General features: G+C 52.4%; 1 protein-coding gene across 2 annotated transcripts; it reads left to right on the top strand.

Moving 5' to 3' along the window:
* The first annotated feature begins 389 nt into the window (after positions 1-389).
* Positions 390-16,091, top strand: ALKBH5 (alkB homolog 5, RNA demethylase). Of its 2 annotated transcripts, none has more exons than XM_065850629.2 (5): positions 390-408; positions 954-1,763; positions 8,160-8,240; positions 12,560-12,715; positions 14,362-16,091. In XM_065850629.2, exons 2-5 carry the CDS (start codon positions 967-969, stop codon positions 14,543-14,545), a joined length of 1,218 nt encoding a protein of 405 aa, XP_065706701.1. In that variant the 5' UTR covers positions 390-408; positions 954-966; the 3' UTR covers positions 14,546-16,091. The 2 variants fall into 2 exon arrangements, with proteins under 2 accessions (XP_065706701.1, XP_065706700.1); XM_065850628.2 differs by lacking the exon at positions 390-408 and adding an exon at positions 473-749.
* The last annotated feature ends 3,118 nt before the right edge of the window (positions 16,092-19,209 follow it).

Here is a 19,209-nt window from a genome sequence, read left to right as displayed (position 1 = left end):
ATCAGCCCCCTCCATCACCTTCCACCGGTCCCCGTGCCCGTCCCCCCGCCGGCAGCCCGGGAGGTTCCCGCTGCCGGGGTGCGGGAACGCGGCGCCCGCGGGTGACCCCCGGTCGGTTGTCCCGCTCCTCCCGCCCGCCAGAGGGCGGCCGCGCCCCCCGCCGCTGCGCCCGCAGGCACCTCGGCGGCTACCCCAACATCCACCCGCCGCTGTGCCCGTTAGGCCCCCGCGCCGCCCGCCAGCCGCCCAATCAGCCACCGGCTCGGGCCGCTCGCGCCCGCCCCCCAGCCAATCAGCGCCGAGCCGGGAGGCGGGGCGGGGCGTCGCGGCGCCGCCGGTGCCCGTTACGGCGCGAGGCGCGGGCGGAGGTGGCGGCGGCCGGGCCGGGGCGGGGCCGCCGCGTCGCCCGTACGTGCGTATGAGGGGGCGGGGCCGGGGAGGGTGGCGGGGCGCGTGCGCGTCGGGGCGTGGCGGGCCCGGTGGGCGGCCCCGCGGCGATCCGGGATGTCGGGCTGGCTCCTGGTGACGTAGCGCGCCGCTCGCGCCGCGGGAAGGGCTGCGCGAGACCCCCGGTCACCGCCAACCGCCGCCCGGGCCCCCGCTTTTCCTCCCCTTCCGCCATGGGCAGCACCGCGGCGGCTGGAGCGGGCCGGGCACCGCGCCGCACCGGGGCCGCCGCTGGGCATGTGCCAGGCCCGGCCGCCGCGTGAGCACCGGCACCGGCAGCTTTGTCCGCCCCGGGCCAAGCCGTGAGTGTGGCGTCTGCTGGGCCGGGCCCTTCCCCCCGGGCGAGAGGGAGGGGGGTCCCGTCTCCCCGGGGCTGGGGGGGGCGGTGTGAACCGGGCTCCCGCGGGCACGGCCCGACCGATGGCGGTACCGGAGGGTGGCGGGGGGCGGAGAGCGGGGGGGAGTCCCGTCCTCACGTCCCCGTTCCCCCGGGGTTCTCCCAACAGGGCGGCGGGTGCCATGAATAGCAGCTGCGCGTCCCCCGCCGCCGCCTGCAGCACCGGGATCGATAGAGGCGGGGGCTGCGGACGCACCATGGCCGGCAGCGGCTACACGGACCTGCGGGAGAAGCTCAAGTCCATGATGCCCTACCGGGACGGCCACAAAGGCGGTGGCGGCGGCAGCCTCCCCCGGGAGCCCCCTGAACCCCCCTACGATCGCAAACGGCGGCACCAGGAGGATTCCGGTTCCGAGCCCAGCGACTACGAGGAGCAGAAGGAGGAGGAAGAAGCTCGGAAAGTCAAAAGCGGCATCCGGCAGCTTCGCCTCTTCAGCGCCGAGGAGTGCGCCAAGATTGAAGCTCGCATCGAGGACGTGGTGTCCCGGGCAGAGAAGGGGCTCTACAAGGAGCACACAGTGGATCGGGCACCGCTACGGAATAAATATTTTTTTGGGGAGGGTTACACCTACGGATCTCAGCTGCAGAGACGGGGCCCCGGGCAGGAGCGGCTGTACCCGCGGGGGGAGGTGGACACCATCCCCGAGTGGGTGCACGACCTGGTGATCAGGAAGCTGGTGGAGCACCGGGTGATTCCCGAGGGGTTTGTGAACAGTGCCGTCATCAACGACTACCAGCCGGGGGGATGCATTGTCTCCCACGTGGACCCCATCCATATTTTTGAGAGGCCCATCGTCTCCGTCTCCTTCTTCAGCGACTCGGCTCTCTGCTTCGGGTGTAAATTCCAGTTCAAACCCATCAGGGTCTCGGAGCCCGTTCTCTTCCTGCCTGTGAAGAGGGGAAGCGTCACGGTGCTCAGGTAACTCGCCCGCGTTGCCGAGGCCTCCGCTAATGTGCCGGGTCTCGGTTGTGTAACGCTATCATGAGGCACATGGATGCACATCCCGACGGCAGCTCGGGCTTGATCTCGCCTGGCTGTAGGCGTGCAGAGTCTCGCTGTGGCGGAAGGGGTGAAGAAAGGATTTGGAGGGGGGTCCTGGTGCTGTGGTGGATGGGATCTGGATGGGTGATTGATTTTTGTGTGGGTGCCCTCTCCACGGAGCTCGAGGCAGGTTCTAGTGGGAGTGTGGTGACTTACGGAGACGATCTTTGCCGTAGTTCCTGTAAATGGTTAAAATAACATATCGAGGCACAAAATGGATCCTCTGCCCAAGAGCGGTCAGAGTGGAGCAGCTGGTTGGGACGGGGCTCCTGGGTCTATTCTTAGTTTGGCCGGTACCTCCCTGACCTGACCTTAAGCGTGGAGAGGAGGTGTGAACGGCCTCCCAGTCTGTAAACTGGGAATGCTAAACCCTTCCCTGCCCGATGCCGATGGGGACACCGGATCACAGAGCCCCATGGGACTGTCACTGGGAAACGTGGTGGGTCGTGGGTTCGAGAAAGGAGTTTATGCGCGTTTTTGCAAATGGGTAAAGAGCTGTGAAGGTGAAATGACCTGCCCAAGGTCATGCAGCTGGTCGGTGGTAAAGCTGGGATTGGCACTGGGAAATGCCTGCTGCCTAATCCCCACTGCCTCCCGGTACAGTGGGGCAGGTGAGGGGACAGGCAGGGTACATACGGACCCATCAGTGTCCCAGTCTTGGGAGCGGCAGCTCGAAGCCCAGCGCTGCCCAACTCGGTGCTGACCTTCGGGGACACGACGTGGGAGTGATCCCTGCCGGGGCAGGATCGCCCAGGCTCTGCCAGCAGTGCTCTGAGCTACCAACTGTATCCTCATTTGAGCTCTTATATTTTTTTTAGTTTTGGACCGGTGAAGGTCCAGGCCAGTTTTCAGGGCTCCCAGGCCGTAACACAATCCCCTGCTTTGGCTTGTAAAGTGATCGCTGCAGGGTTCAGGAAGGAATTTTTGCTCCCCCCACCCCCCCCAGCCTCACACCGTTGACTAGTGCATCAATAATAAATGCTGATATCTCGCGTAGTTTTTATCTCAGAAAAGCTGCACAAACATTAACTAATCCTCACCGTACCCCTGGCGTTAGGTAACTTCTGGGGATTAGCAAGGGATGAAGGAGGCTGTGGAAGGAAGCAAGACCGGCGCTGAGGAAATTTTCTTGTTCTTGAGAGTGTGTGGGGGGCAGAGGTCAGTGATTTTGTGAAATGGGACCTGGGGGACCAGTCCTGCCGCATGTCCTTTTACCGCAGAGCAAGCTCTGTCCTGGGCATGGAGGCAACTGCTCTGCTCCCTGTCTCCTCCTCTTAGACAGGAGGAGGGAAACTTTCTACCCCAATATTTCTGCTGGCGATGTGAACCCCTGTGCTGCCTTTTCCTGGGGGCCTTGGAGTAAATAGTTGTCCTTTTGTAGCAAGAAGTCTCTTTTTTTTAAGGACAGTGAGAGTGTTTCCTCACTTTGAAGCATTAGCAGTAAATGCAGGGTCAGGTTGAAGTCTTGTAGTCAAAGCCACCAAGGAAAACTCGCTATGTGGGAAGGAGGATCAGGACATGGAGGATGGTGGGAGGAGGGAGAGGTGCTTTTGTCTGCTCCAGGACCAAAGAATGATGTTTTCTTGTCCCAGACCCTCCCTCATCCCCCAAAACTGCTGGGAAGGGCTCCCGACATTGGAGCAGGGTGTCTCCCAGGCCTGTGTGTTTGCTCCTTGGCCTGTGTCACCTGGGTGCCATAATCAGCTTATTGACGTGACTGAAGCAATTGTACAAATCAAACGAAGATATGAAGATATCATTTTCCCTCCAAATAGAAGCGATGCTTTCTGAGTGACCCACCGCAGGCGTTCACTAGCTTAATCCATGGTTAGATGTTCTGCTTTCCAGCAAATAATAGACTTTAAATCAGGGATTATTTCAATTTTGGTACAGCAGTTAGCAGATACTTAGCACTCACTTAAGAGAGATTCTGCCAAAGTGATTGTTGTGTGATGATATGATCCTGGCTGGATGCAAGTTCCTGCAGATCTCCTGTCTCCCCTGTAACCTCAGCAGTTCAGGAGGAGCGGCGAGAGGTGCAGACCATCGATGGGCTCTTAGGGGTAGATCCAAAATCCAGCCCTTGCTCTGTATTTAAGTCAAATCCCCAAACTTGGCTTTTTCTCCTCTCAGTGAACAGTTGCTGAAGGTAGTTGCCCTGGAGATAGGGAAACGGCACAGATCGAAATGGCACGCTTGTAATGCTTGTGATTCAAATACTGCTGGGTTAGTGGCTGTGCCTGGCATGCCGCCCTCTTTGGGGAAGTCAGGGTAGCCATGTGTGTTTGGTTACCACGTGGAAATCGTGAGGATCGAAAGCAAGCTGTTGGATCTCTCTCTTTGCCCCCACATCGTTCTCAGGCTGTCCCCAGATCACACATGGCCTGTTCCAGATTGTCTTCCCAATTTTGTAGCTGCCTGCCCAGCAGAGAGTCTGCAGAGGTGCTTTCCCCGTATCCCTTGACTTGATTTGCCTACTGTGAAGCAGACTGTGGTGTTTGCAAACACTGAACCCTCTTCAAACTCACTGGAAAGTATTCAGATCTCCAGATGACAGGTTAGTGTTTAAAAGGTGGAACAGATTCTCCTGGCTGGGCTGCGCAAAGGCTGAACCACCCTGTGACCCGCTAGCAAGCCCTTTGCACTTCCAGTGAGACGCTTTTTCCTCCTCTCCTTGTGAAATCTGCAGTGATTCCCCCTTCTAGGTTTTGACACCTAGAAGAGACCTCCTCCAGTCCACTCTTCTCTCACAGCCCCACGATGCGGCTGCTCCTGCAGGTTTGTCCTGCTGCTGCCTCCGCCTATGCTGCTCTTCTTGGGCAGTCAGAGTTAAGCTGGATTTCAGTCGGATGGACCATCCGCTGTCTCCTGGGGGCTGCTGGCTGGACCACATTTGTGGGTTTTCTTTTTTTAGCAATAATTTGATAAGCATCAATCGATAGAAGCAATGGGGAGGAAATGAAGGAATTTGCTGGTTCATCTGGGGAACATGTGCTGTGACAAAGGCTTCGGCTGGAATAAAAGGAGGGAGCCGGGGGGGGGTGCAGAGCCAGCCAGACCCCTACACCATGCCCTGCAGCCGCTGTTGTAGGTGGCAAATCTCAGCACTGCACCAGATGTTTAATTGCTGAGCATTGCGTCTGAGAACTGTGGTTGCAAATAGCACAGCTGCAGTTGGCCAGAGGAATAAGTGACCAAAGGTAACGTTTCCCAGGTTCTGAGAGCTTGCAGGCCATACGGGCTTCCCTTCTGCAGCTGCTGAGTGCTCCAGGTCCTCGCCCAGCTGTTTGTAATAGCAGTGGAAATGTCGTGATGTTTGTCTCTCCTGCTGTCTCAGGGCATGGCTGGCGGTAGCATAATCAGAGCTAATCGGAGTCTCTGGAGGATGAACCTGCTTTATTCCCAGCTGGAGGAATCTCTGCAATTGCCTGGATCAGGTGCTTTTCCAGAAAAGTCTGATCCCTCAGAACAGGCTGTTGGTGCGGAGGAAGTTCTGCATGTGCCAGCGGTGACGAGGCAATTAGGTTTGTCCAAGCTCTGCTTGAACTGGTCGGTGTCACATGCGTGGTTTGTGGCAGCAGCTTTCCTGAACCACGAGTGGAGCCTCGAGCTGCTCAGACCCTGCGATGGGACCATGTGTGAGGTCCATCTGCCTCTGAGCTGGCCCGGCTGTGGTCAGCCCCTAGAAATATTTCTCGTCAGAGGCTCTGCAGAACTTCTGGTGGGGTTTGTGCAGAAGGCTTCTTTTCTGGTGATATTTGTACAAAAAGAAATCTGCTTTCATCTCTATGTGAATGGCTTATGTTGTGGCTCAGCAGCAGCTCGGCCTGAGACTCTGGGAGGAGTTGGGGTGTGAGGTCTTTGCTTAGGAGTTGAGGTGCTAATGGGGGGAGCGTGTGGATGTATCTGCACCTCCCTGTGTTCTGGAAAGTGTTCTAGGCTGGAGATGTCATGCTCAGGTGTTCTCGTGAGCAGCAGTTAAAGGTTTTCCTTACCAAGTCACCTCTTACCTAGTGCTTTAGGTTTGTCCTCTGCACAAGAATTCTCCGGGTAGACCCTTGATATCGTTACGGGTGTTTCATTCCAGTGTCTGCTCCTTTACCCGTCATCAGGAAGGAGCCAGGCCGGGCAGTGGGCGAGAAGTTTGTGCCAGCACAAAACAGAACAAGTGTGACATAACCAAATAACCTTGTTCTTACGTTTTTCTACCTGGTGCCTGTGTGAACCCCTCTGCAGGCGGGTCATGCAGAGAGACGCTGTCACTATATGTGATACGGTACAATCTGGCTTTTCCCACAGCAGTGTGGCACTGAGGCAGACTGGTGGGCCCCCATTAGGGCCTTAGACGGGAGTGCTGGGGCTGTTACTTTGGTGCTGCCTGTGTGTATCTGGGACCACGAGCTCTGCCTGGTGCTGCTCCGAAAGCTCACTGGAAAGCAGGTTCCTGCCTGGGGAGGGGGAACGAGCGGCCAGGTTGACATCTCGTGTGACAACAGACCTTTTCCTGATGTTCGGGGTGTCGCTGAGGATGTGCCGAGTTGAATGTTAATGTGCATGACATTAACGAATTCGCTGAAGCTTGACGCAGAGATTCCTGGAACATAATAGAGCATCATTATAAGCCCTTTCATCTAACGCTGGCTTGTTCTGCAGTGCCCCACAGGACTGGGGGGGATGGACACCAACCCCTGGTTTAAGTGATCAGGTTTTACACTCTTAACTCTCTTCTCAAAGCAGCAAATCCATCTTGGGGAGGTGTTTCTCAGTGAGTGGGTGGGTTATCTAATCAGATAAAGGAAACCTGGTCCCATCCCCAGAGAACACCTGCTTGTACAGGTCTTGGCTCTGAGCGTCCTGAATAACCTACGAGCCGATGTCCCTGGCTGTGCTCCTGGGTGGCACTCGGTGTGGTGGCAGCTTCATGGTAAAGCCTCCGGAGAGCAGACTCAGTGATTTCTGCTTCACATTAAACTAACGTGGGGTGTGCTGGCTCTGTGTGGTATGAGCAGTCTTCACCCATGTCCCTTCAAAGGTTGTCTTCTCCTTGCCAGCCATTTCAGGAGGCTCTGAAGGCATTTACTTTCTCTTTTCCCCATATTTGATTCCAGAAGGCTCTTTTGTGAATAGTCACTCTCCAAACAGCAGGTAGAGGGCAGGCCCAGCTCTCAGACCTGCTTCTCAGCACCCACATGAGTGATGAGATTTGCTCCCAGTATAGTGGCTCATCTGTCCCAGCAGATGTGGCGGCCGCTCTCCACGGACCTGTCGCAACCCCAGGATTGTGCTGAGAAACTGAAGCAGCCACGAGAAAGTTGTTCCTGCATGTTGCAGGTGGCTGGGGCCCACGGTGGCCGTGGCTTTGCTACTGTCTGCTAGAAATGTGGGGAGGCGAAGTCATCTCATCCGGTGAAATGTTCCTGCTGGGAATGGCTGCTCGTGGCTATAGAATGGAAGGGACCCACAAGGACCATCAAGTCCGACTCCTGTCCCTGCATATGACAGTCCCACAGTTCACACCATGCGGCTGCCCGAGCTGGCTGTGATTTGCTTCGGCCCAGGGAAGCTGTCTCGCCTCGGGAGCCCTGCAGCAGGGAGGTTTTAGGAGCATGGCTTGGTTTGCAGCTCTGGATTTGAAGGTTATTGGTGTGTGTTGGGTTGGGCTGTGCTGGAGGAGATGTTTGTGCCGTGGCTGAGGATGCACCATGTGAGGGGGAATTGGAGGGCGAGGGTGCTGGGACAGCAGCGTCTGTGCCCATGTGAGGGGGTGAGACACTTGGCTTTCCCCCCTCCTCGAATAACAGATCGTCTCATCAGCTCCGCTACGTGTTTGTGTCTGGGTATGCTGTGCATCTCAGCCATGAGAGATGGTTTTTCTGGGGGATATGTGGTAGGAGATGCTTTGGACCAATATGCTGATCTTTTTTCCCTATTGCTCTCTAATTTCTTGATAGATTGGCTGAATTTACGCTTCATAAACTCATTTCCTACATGTCTTATTTCACAGTGTTGTGGCAGGTGGCAGTTTCCTCTGGTGTATGTTAAAAAACTTGAGTACAAAAAAGAAAAGAAAAAAACCCCTGACTGTCCTCACTCTTCCCTGAAGTTTCTTGTACTATAAGTCCAGCTCCCATGGGGCTGGGGATGGTGTTTGGAGGAGGAATTTCTGGTGGAGGTTAGGAAGTGACTGGCCAAACTGAGTTGTTGAGGCCGGTAACCACTTTCTGCTTCTGCCTGTCATCTTTCTCACAGCGGCTTTTTGTTTTCTCTTGTCAGTGGATACGCAGCCGATGAAATTACACACTGTATCCGACCACAGGACATCAAGGAGAGAAGAGCTGTCATCATCCTTCGAAAGTAAGTGTTGAAGCCCTCCGGACAGTAAGATAAACTTGGATATGGTGTTGTGATGTTTCCTGAGGTGTTTTTAAAGAAACACTGTAAAACTGTCTTGCTTATTAATTTGCTGGCTTGATCTTGTGTCTTGATTAGATGTCAATCTGATGCTCCTTTATGTCTTGCCGTACCCATCGCGTGGCCGGTGGGAGTAGATGGGACTCGTTACTGTGGAGTTAATCACTTTTTGGCACTATGCAGCAGTACTTCATTGTAATGTCTGGGTTTGCAAGTGCTTTTTGTGTCCAAACACCTGGCTTTTATCGGCTTCCTAACTCCAAACAGCTAGGGTTTCAAATTCTCTTGTTCTGGGCTGTGTATTCAGGTGTCTGATCATACGATATCCACGTATGTGAATTACCTGGACAGTCCTTTGAAGTTGATGCTTACGGTGAAGAGTCTCCTATAAAGCAGATGAAGTTTTATTGGTAGCACAGCTTTCATTTCCTGGGGAGAGGGAGAGAGTCACTGGCTTCGAAGGAAAATGGATGCGGTGGATTCAGTGATAGCTTTACAGAGCTTGTCCTACAAGTCAGTGTTGGGAAGCCGAGCTCTTTTTGCTGTATCACATGCTTCCTCTTTAGAAGATGCACTGTCCTGGTCAGCTGACGACATTTCGTCAGCCAGTATCTGTTCCTAAACTCTTCAGAAAATAAAATGGAAATAAACCAAACCAACCCCACCCCAAATTCCTCAGTATAACCTTTTTTATTTTTTTTTGTGGCCAGAAATGTCCCCTCTCATCAGTTCCTTCTACTAGGAGACCAAAAAAATGTGACTGCCACTTCTTGACCCATGTTGATTGTGCCTTAAAAGGTGTTAGCAGTAATTCTGCTGTCAAGAAATCATTTTGCAAGTGAAAACACACATGATTTGAGTGCTGTAAACCCAGACAAAAGCTTGGGTTTGATGGCGGGGCTGCAGTTGTGGCCCACGCTGGCATAAGTCTCGCGGGTGAGTGGTCTAGATTGAGACTTGCTGAGTTGGATTCAGAACAAGTCTGTCAACGTCATGAAGATCTGGCACAAAGCCAGTGGAGCGGAGTTGGACATCTGGTTAGAGAGACCCATGGAATGAAGGCAGGAAAAACAGCAGCCCTGAGGCGTCAGCCAGGCAAGATCAGCACAGACCCAAGGAGGCAGGAGGAGATGTGGCAGGTGATAAAGAGGGGGATCAAAGAAAGAAAGATCAGAACCAAACCACCTGATAGTTGGTTATGGCCACGTGAGGTTTAAGGCAAGAGGGTTGCAACAAGAACTAGAAGGCTCTTGTGTTTGTGTTGTTGGTTTCCGCAGCCAAGGAAAAGCGGTGTGAGTGCTGAGGAACAGCAGTGGAATGCACCTCCAAACCCTGTAGCTGCTTTAGTTGGACTTTGGGGTGGAGAAGCTGCCTGTCCTGGGCTGTGGAGCTTCTCCCTAGAAAAGACAGGCTCAGCTAAATAAGCTAAGGCTGCCCAAACTGCTGCAGATATCTTACATGTTTAAACTGAGTCTACTTCTTGCTTTCAAGTTGAGTTATTTCAGGCCAGCCCGATTGCCCTCAGTGTGCAACCAGGCTTTTTTTTGCAACCTTTCTGGCTGAGACGTGCCCGGCTGACCTGAGCAGACAAGGCCCATTAGCTCCTAGCAGAGCCGTATGGGCTACGTTTGCGTCGCCGTCCTTCCGTAACACCGTGTCCTTCTGTCTTCCCCTGATTTTAAGGGCTGGATTTGCTTAGTGTTAAAGCAAAGGTGTCTCTGCCCCATCATACACAGAGAATGATGGGCTGATTCAACTTGCAGGCTGAATGAAACCACAAGAAGATTTTTATTTATTTTTTTTTCTCTCAAGCAAAGTGGAAACCCCCCCCAGTAATTATTTTTGTGTAATCTCCGTAGAGCTTAGCAGCTCTGGTGAATAGATTGCAGTTGCCAGTTTGCCAAAGGGGTACACGCTGATTGCTGCCAAACAGAGCTTATTAATTGCTGTTTATCCCTTGTGACGGTGGCCGTCTCCTCGCCGAGCCCCACGTGCGTGCACACACAGCAGGGCTGTGCTGACCTTCAGCTGCGCCCGCATCCCCACGGCATCCAGCGCCGCAGCAAATGCCATTTCCTAGCCCCGGATCATGCGACTTTGTGCAATCTGAAATAGAATATTATGCAACCGGGAAAACAGCTACTTCTGCTGGTTGCCCTGCAAGCACAGGAGGCTTGGGAGCAGCCAGCGGTCTCGTAAAACTCCTCTTCCTCATTTTCGTGGTAAGAATCGGCCTCGAGCTCTCCAGCGGGGTTGGATCAGTTGGGTCATACAGCAGCATAAACTTTGCTGCAGGTAGGAGCTGGGATATTTGTCTCTGAACGGACTGCCAGAGCCTGCTGGGTCCCAGACGTTCGAGTCTGGATCTGCTCCTGCCTCCGCTCCGAGCGCCTGATTCTAGAGATGGTTTTTGCTGGCAGCGGTGGGAGAGCAAAGCTGTGCGAGCTGGAGAAGCGGCTGGGGTTTGCAGGATGCTGGAGAGCGATGTGGTTACCAAGTAGGTCATAAACACTTCAGTGATGATATTTACAGCGTTTCCTGCGTGTCGGAGTGCAGGACTGTGGGGAGCCAGCGAGGTTTGGAAATGCTTTGAGCAAGAGGCTGGGGGGAGGAACCATGCTCTCAATTTCATGAGATGCTGAAAGAGGTAAAGGATAGAAATGAGACCTATAGAAGCAGGTCTTGAAAGTCATTTTAGAGCATTTATGCTGCCATTTGTGAGCAGTTACATCGGGGAGTTATTCTGTTTAACTTAAGCTTTGGTAGGGAATTTGCTCTCTGTTTTGATTTAGCCTCTTGTACCTGCTCCTGCAGCTCCTAGCTGTGTTGCTCTGTGTTCAGAGAGAGCATGGCTGTTGTTCCCTTGCCCTTGCAGTATATTTGGTGGTTTGTTTATTTTAATTGCCAGCCTGCAGTTGCTGTTATATTTGAGAGGTATTTAAACCACCTAACATGTCTGGGGCAGGATCCGCAATGCCTTTGGTGTTGGAGCTGGACTGGGTCCAGCCCTGGAGCCCGGAGCAGCTCTGGACGGCGATGTTGTGGAGCCTGGCAGCTGCCTGTGGAAACCTTCCTTGTTTCTGGCGCGCTGGGCAGAGCTGGGCTGCCGGGCCTGGCTTCGCGTGTACCGCCTGGCATTGTCATGGTTAACTGGAGAGTCTCTTCCTGATGGTGGAGAGGAGTCTTGGCAACTGGATGTGCTTCCTAACAGCAGTTTAGGCTGGGATTCTCCTGTGTAAACCTCCCTCAGGAGCTAAAGTTCAGCACTAGACAGCAAGTAGTGATTCTTCCCCAATTTTTCACCCAGACCCCTTCTGTATTCATCCCAAATCCCAAGGAGGGAAACAGGCTGCAGCAACAATATCAAGGTACCTTTCCTTCTGGGAAGTGGCTTGGATTCTCTCTGCAGCACCAGTACCATCTTTTAGTGTGTTTTGCCCATTTTTAAATTTCAGTTGGTGTTTTGAAATAGGTTTTTAGCAGTGCTTGTAAGTTGAGACTGGTGACCATGCTGTGCTTGGAGACGGTGATAGCGCCGTGATAAGAGACCATGCTGCCCAGTTTTCATTCCTGCTGCCTCCCTCCATGTGTCTGTGGCTACAGTCACTCCTGGACCAGCAACGGTTCTGCTCTGGGATGAGCTGTGCTCACTCTCTGGGGTAGCTCGAGCACTTTTCTATCCCAGCACAAACAAGGTGGTGCTTTAAGGGATGTGGTGCAGCTTCTGTTTGCTGGACCTTCTCCTGACTTGTACTTCAACTCTTTAAACCTCTTAGTTTACGCCTGACCCCATGAGGTATTGAGACAGCAGGGAGTTGCCAGATAGAAGCAGTTATTACTGTCGTAGGCGATGGTAAGTTTCACAGGGCATCTCCCAGGTGGCTTAACTGGAGCTGTGAGTTATCAACGAGTCACTGTGATTTTTTTTTTATAGGATTTCACAGGGGCCGCAACGCCTCTGCTCTGTATCCTGTAACTGGGATTGCAGCGAGCCCAGCACCGTTCACACCTCATGACTATGCATGTCTCTAAACCTTCCTCTTCCCTCTAACCAATGCAGTAAAGGTTAAAGCTGCAGCGTCAAGTACGAGAAAGCTGCAGCTGCTTCTGCTGTTGAGTGTAATGGTCCTGACCCTCTTCCTAAGTTGCATGGCTGGGATCGAGGGTTGTGCTTCAGCACATCTAGGACAAATGTCTGCTGCAGCTCACTAGCGGTTCTGTAGAAACTCCTTGCAAATTCTCTTCTCTTTAACTATTTGCAGAACAAGACTAGATGCACCTCGATTGGAAACAAAATCCCTGAGTAGCTCTGTGTTGCCACCAGGTTATAACTCCGACCGTCTGTCAGGAAACAACCGGGACCAGATTCTGAAACCCAAGCGGTCCCATCGCAAAGCAGATCCCGATGCTGCTCACAGGTAGGATGGGCTCCCCTAAGAGCGATGTTTTGGATCATATCTCTAGGTTGGTGTGTGTCTGAGGTTCCTGGCCTCTGACGAGAGAGGCTGCACAGCACACTTAAAAAACATCCTAGTTTGCACCTCCTGGGTGCTTTCTGTGGCGTACAGATCTGTTTTATCAGAATGAGGTTCTTTATACCTTCCTCCCAGGCTTGCGGAGGCTAAGCTCTGACTGTAAGCAGCTTACATTGTTTATCCTGTGAGTGGCATAATGAAGAAGCAATAGATTTGGCTGGGTCTTGATAATGCCGTCGTTCAGAACAATAGTTTCCCTGCAGCTAATTATTTTTGACCTCTATTGCCAAGCAACCTGTGCAGCTGCGTTCAACTATATTATGAAAGCAGTCTTGGGAGAGAATGTGAATTTTTGCTATCTGGGAAAGGTGAAGGTCTTCTTGGGAAGCTTCTCAGACCTGTTTTGATTGCAGAGCTGCATGTGTTTATTTTTGTGTGTAACCAGACTGTGTGAATGTGTAAGCCTGACCTTCAGGAGAGCTCCTTGCTGAGGTTTCAGACAGCTTGAGCTCTGCAACAAGGCTTCCCTTAAACACCACCATGCTGCGTGTGAATGTACCGATAGCCAGTCTGCCAGCTGTCATGCAATTTTTTTGGTATTTTCCAATTCCAAAGCTTCCCCAGGATTGACACGTCTTTCTCTGCACATGGTGTAAAAAAATAGAAGTTGGCGTGGTCCTGGGGCTCGGTCCCAGCCCGTGTTTCAACCTGTCCGGGGGTGAGGAGGGTGGGGACGGGTTGTTTGTGAGCGGTGTTCATTCACCTGGATGCAGACTGGGAAGGTAAATCAAGGAGGTCAACTGCAAACAAAATCTTTCCTCTGTGATTGGAGGGGTGATCATGCAGGACAAATCTGTAGAGCCGTGAGAGCTGGTGTTCAGCCTGATGTGACCTTATCGGGGTGGGGGCGGCTTGTGTAGACTCCTGCAGCAAATGAGTGTCAAACACACGGTTTTCTCTTCTTTTGGCCTCAAAGACTCCGATATAACATTGGTAAACAGCACGGATATCAGGTAGTGGTATCTCTTAGAGAACTCAGCAGTTGCCACTGAGGATAAAATCAGTGGTCTGCAGCCCACCAGCCCAGGTGCAGCTGAGAGCTGAGGTGGTTTTGCAGAAATAACTGATTGCACTGTGGTAACGTTTGCGAGAACTAGCGAGAAGACAAAGGCATTTGGAGTCATGGTTTAATCTGGCACAAGCACCTCAGCAGCTTAAAAAGGAACACAACTCTGTGCTGCGAGAGACAGACCCCTCTGCCCAAGGGATGTCTCTTGGGGCCACAAGCTGTGCGTAGAAAGAGGTGACTGGGCTGTTTGGAAGTGTTCCTGTTGGAGGCAAAGACCAAAACTTGTCCTGGGAAGGGGAAGGACTTGCTCCATCAAAAGCAAAGTTCTCAGCCTCCCTGTGGGAGCTGCACCTTGATTATGTGTTCAGGCTCTGCCCAGTGCCCAGCACTGGACAGGCAATGTGGAAACAGTTGGTCATATCGCTCGAAGAATGCAAAACTGCAGATAGCGTCTGCACAAGGAATGTCTAAATCCTGTGGTGGATGTGCTCTCACTCCCGCTTTCTCTCTCCCCCCATAGGCCACGGATTCTAGAAATGGATAAAGAGGAGAACAGGCGCTCAGTCCTCTTACCAAAACATAGGAGACGGAGCAACTTCAGCTCTGAGAACTATTGGCGAAGGTCTTACGAGTACACGGAGGACTGTGACGAGGAAGAGGAGGATGGCAGCCCAGCCAGGAAAGTTAAAATGAGGCGACACTGAGGATTTGCACTTTCCAGGCTCGCGGAGATGATGAGATTTGCCTCCAGTCTGTGAAAACTTTCTCCTCCCTCTGGCTATCTTCCATCTAGCTTCAGTTTTGGTTTTTCCTTTCAGGCTGAAGGGTAAACAGGAAGGATCTAGCGATTTGGTTTTTATGAATGGAGGAATGCTGAGACATATGTAAGGATGGAACATGTCCAGTGCACATGGTGTCCTGAGTCATGAGTCAAGCGGGCATCTCTCCCTTAGGAAGCAGATAAAGTTATGCCAGGCTGTCTGTTGGGATTTCTTTTGAAAACACCAAAAAGTTTAACTGTTTCATTGCGCAAGATTCAATAATTGTTTTTTTGTTTTGTTTTGTTTTGTTTTTTTGCTTTAACTTTCTTCTTTTCCAAATGTTCTAAATATGATGTTTGACCCCAGGAGCTGAAACACTCTGTGGTGGCCTCGTATTCTTTGCTTCACCAAAGGGCTCCTTGGTCTGCTCTTACCTGGTTGTTGTTGGGTTTGTTTTAAAGGTGCCCTGCAGTAACTGGAAGTTTGAAGTTTTGCAGACGCCTCTTACTGCGATTGATTTCAAAGAGTTTAGGACATTTTTTTGTTGCACTTTAGTACCAGTTTTAAATGCCATAAGTTTCCTTTCTAGTCCCTTTTCCCAAGCCAGCGTGGGCTCGCAGCCTTGTGTCCCTTTCTGAGAAGAATGTACATGAGCTCTGGTTTCTCAGTACCGGGCTGACCAGGGGAGTGTTTTGATTGAGGAGGAAGGAAACTGGTGTCACTGAGGCTGGCCCAGTATTAACCTGAGGTATGTACTGGAGCCCTGGGGCTGCCCAGTGAGTGAGCACATCGAGTACGTGCTGCTGGCGAGAGGAAAGAGCAGGAAGAGAGATGCTGTTCTTGTGCGGACGCTTTCCTTGGGACCTCCTGAGAAGAGCTGTTCTCCGCTGCCTGGGGGCTGGTTTTCAGCACATTGCTCCTTTTAGGTGGAGAAAACAAGAGAGTTGAGGTGGCACAGCGTCCCAGAACAGCATCCGATCCTGAGGGAGTTGTGTCAGAGCAGGAACAGGCTGTGGCTGTGGCGCGTCTCCTCCAGGCTGGCTCTGGGAGTGAGGACGCTGCGAGGGTCTGGTTTGGCCCCAGCTCAGCACATTCAGCAGCTGCCCCTCCCCTCCTGGCTTATTCTTGGGGGAGGGAGTTTTCTGGTTGCTACAGAAAATGCTAAGAATTGGGCATTTGGCCCCGTGGATTTAGTGTTAGAAACTCTGCCGCCTTCCTCCTCTCCTCCCACCCGTTTTGCGTTAGGCCAGATCGAAGCCTCAGCATTTTCAAAGTTTGGGGCCCGACACCATATTTAGAACCAAACTTTTAAGAAACTTCCTCAAATAGATTCTTTGAACCTAAGTGTTGGCAGTTGTAAGGAGTAGTCTTATTTTAAAATTTTTACTGCTTTGCCCTCCCTCAAATTGTAGTTTTTCTTAGTGTCGTGTCCCCCACACACTTCATGGTCTGCACGCTTGGCAATAAAAAGATGTAATATATTTTGAAACCTGTTTGCTGCTGTCTTGAGGGGATCACAGTAAAAGAAAAACAAAACACCCAAACCAGAACCCAGTTGTTTCCTGGAGCGCCGTTCCTTTGCAATTGAGCACGCTTGCTGACATCTGGTCCTCACTGTCCTTTTCCTTCCCTGCTGACTTCTGCAGCTCCTGTTGCTCACCTGTTGTTGGGGTTATTGCTGAGGCTGGATCTAGCGGTCAAATTAGTGCAAAGGAAATTATTGTCATGCTGTCTCTGATTCCCTTTACCCAATTGTTTTCCTGATGAGAGCCCTCATTGGCTCCATGCAGAGGCATGAGCACAACCTCGCAGCCAGCCTTCAAAGGAACCTCTCTTGTTTGCCTAGTGATCACAAAGTTCACACTTCTGCTTCTGAAACCTTTAAAAATCAATTTTCAGACCACGCGTAGTCTTTGAATGGGTGTTCCTTACCCTCCCAGCTTTCTGCAGAGAATCCAGGCCAGCTCTTGGCTACAAACCCCCTGTTTTGGAAAGCTTGGCATTCCCCTGATAGCAAATGGCACACAGGGAGCAGTGATCCCTTCTCCTCCGTAGAGCTGGTGCAAATACCTCTGACAAACTGGCAACCTGCGAGCAGGATGTCCAACACTGCCTGCTCCAGATTGTCTTTCCGGACTCAGCCTGGCTGCGCTCTCCTCCGTGCGGGTGTTGTGTTGGTTGGCAGCGGTCACTGCCGGAGGTCTCGGCTCTGTGCAGCCCCCTCTCCCCCACCAGCTCTCAATTTTACACCTACACTCTGCAATATGGGTACTATACCCTGGTGTCAAAGCGAAGCTGGAGGCAGCTGAGCTTTCCCTAGAGAGGGATTCACGTTGGCTCAATCTCCGCCAAAGGCTGAATGAGGATCTTGAGGTCTAAACCTCCAGCCCGGTACCAACCATCACCTCATCCTGGTCCTCGTGCAGTCTGGACACATGTGAGTGTCCTTCTTCTCCCTGTTGGGGATTCCTGCGTGCTGTGGTGAGGAGCTCTCTCCTTCCTCCTTCCCCCTGCTCGTGCTGTGGGTCAGAGCCAGCAGCCGTGGCTGGAGGGACAGGAGTTGCTCCTCGCTGGAGCTGCTCACCAGCTGCTGTGTTCTCGTATGAGCTTGGTTTTCAACCGGACTGGTTTGGGGCTTGACACCTTGAAGAGAGGGAGAGTGGGATGTAACCGGTCTGATCTCTTGGCTGAGTCGTCCCTAGCGTGTGGGCAGGTATCTTCCCCACCTGTACAGACATTTTCTATACATAGAGATATATATGTGTAGATAACGTGTTTTTTTAACTCTTTTGAACTGAACAACATCAGAGTGAAACCTTGATACGAAATGAGAAGACACATTTTTCACATGAATCCAGATGTCCAGATCCCTTGATGTCACCTGTCTGATAAGACTGGCTCAAAAATCCTGGTCACATCATTGGCTTTGTCGTGTTGGTCGTGCGGTCTGACCTCTTCTCCACCCACCCACAGCGTGTTGTCTGTGTAACCTCAGCCACAAACTGGGAATAAGGCTACGTCCAGTGCGATGGTCCCACACACCCAGACCACGAGAACTGTCTTTCCTGAGGAATGGGAAGGAAAGTGGTGTTTGTCTGTGCTTCTCTGCCAAGAGCAGGAGGAATTGGGGATTTTTTTGAATCTCGGAGACTTGGTCATCAAACTGAAGCTCATGCATCGGTCGCGTGGGCTTGATATGTCTGTAGGATGGGAAGAAAGGGCTGTTTGCTGGTGGGAAGCAGTGAGCGGGCTCAGGGAGGGGCTGTCAACCTGCAGTGGGTCCCTGCGCAGGCAGGGATGCAGGCAGGGAAGCCTGGGTTGCCACATCTGGCTCCGCACCCACTGAGCTCTCATCCAGCTGTTAGCCAAGAGCTGTGACAGTGGGATCTGCTACGTCAGCAGGAGCTGCAGTCCCAGCCCCGGGATGTTCGGCTCATCCCAGAGATCAGGGGCTTCCACCCGCAGTACTGGCACGAGCCGCCCTTTGCCGCGACCAGAGCTCCGTCCCTTGAGTTTTGGTGCTGTTAGCACCTTGCGTTCGCCACTAAGTGTCCGAACCCCGCGGGTTGAAATGGCTGCGATGCTCTGAGCAGTGCGCGGGGGGACAGGGTCCAGACCCCCACCAGCAGCAAATAGTCTTTTATCTGCCAAAAGTGTTCACTTTCCCCATCGGGAGGAGAAATATTCAGCTGAGAAGCACATCTCTGCTCCTTCCCGCGCCCCTGCCCACACTTACGAGTTCTGGCTGACTTTAGTTTTGTTTTTTTTAAAGATTCTCTTTTTTTTTTTGTTTTGTTATGAACAAAAATCTAAAAAAAAATAAAAAAGAAAGTGGCAATATTTTTTTTCCTTAAGCTTTTCCTAGGAAAAAGCGTGGTTTGTAACAAAGTTGTACAGTTCTGAAGTTTGAGATACCAGAAGTACTGTGTGAAACGCTGTAAATGGGGCAGAGATTATTTTATGTACAGTCTGATGAGGGGGGAATCTTTTAATCCTGGTTGATTCTTAGGAAGAATTTGGTTCTTCACTGTCAGGGTTTGGAATTTCATGGTTTCATTATAATTTTTTTTTTCTTGTATAGATTGCTGCATTAATTGAATAAAAGCAGAAAGCATCGTTCTGCCTGCCTGTGTGGTGGTGCTGGCAGCTGGGATTTGTGCCTCGCGTCCCCCCGGCAGAAACGAGGTTGCAGGGAACTGCTTCTAAATAAAGGGAGTCTCTGGTTCCCTGGGGATGGGGCGGCCAAACGTGGTGTCTGTCCTTCCTGTGCTGCCCTAGAAAGCGGGGATTGGGCTCTCTGTCCTTCTCCTGCTCTCCGTCCTTGGGGACTTGGTGCAGCCAGTGCCTGGTCCCCAACTGTCCCCAGCCACCTGCAGGGGCTGCACCCCGCGCTTCAGCCTCGCATGAAGCGCCTTGTCCTCCCTGGCTGGTGGGTGGGTATGTAGTGCCTGAGAGAGGATGGTGTGGCTGGATGGGGTTTGTTGGCCTTGCAGGGTGGCCTTCCTCCTCCTCTTCCTCCACCGTGAGCTCCTGCCCACTCTGGTGATGTCTTCTCCATCTCCGAGGATCAAACCCTTTCCTTTTGTCCACCCAGGAGCCCATCCCCA

This window comes from Patagioenas fasciata, chromosome 15 (genome assembly GCF_037038585.1).
Source record: "Patagioenas fasciata isolate bPatFas1 chromosome 15, bPatFas1.hap1, whole genome shotgun sequence".
In the NCBI taxonomy this organism is placed as follows: domain Eukaryota; kingdom Metazoa; phylum Chordata; class Aves; order Columbiformes; family Columbidae; genus Patagioenas; species Patagioenas fasciata.
The sequence above is the reverse complement of the archived record's forward strand: the minus strand, read 5'-3'. Positions and strand labels throughout refer to the sequence as shown.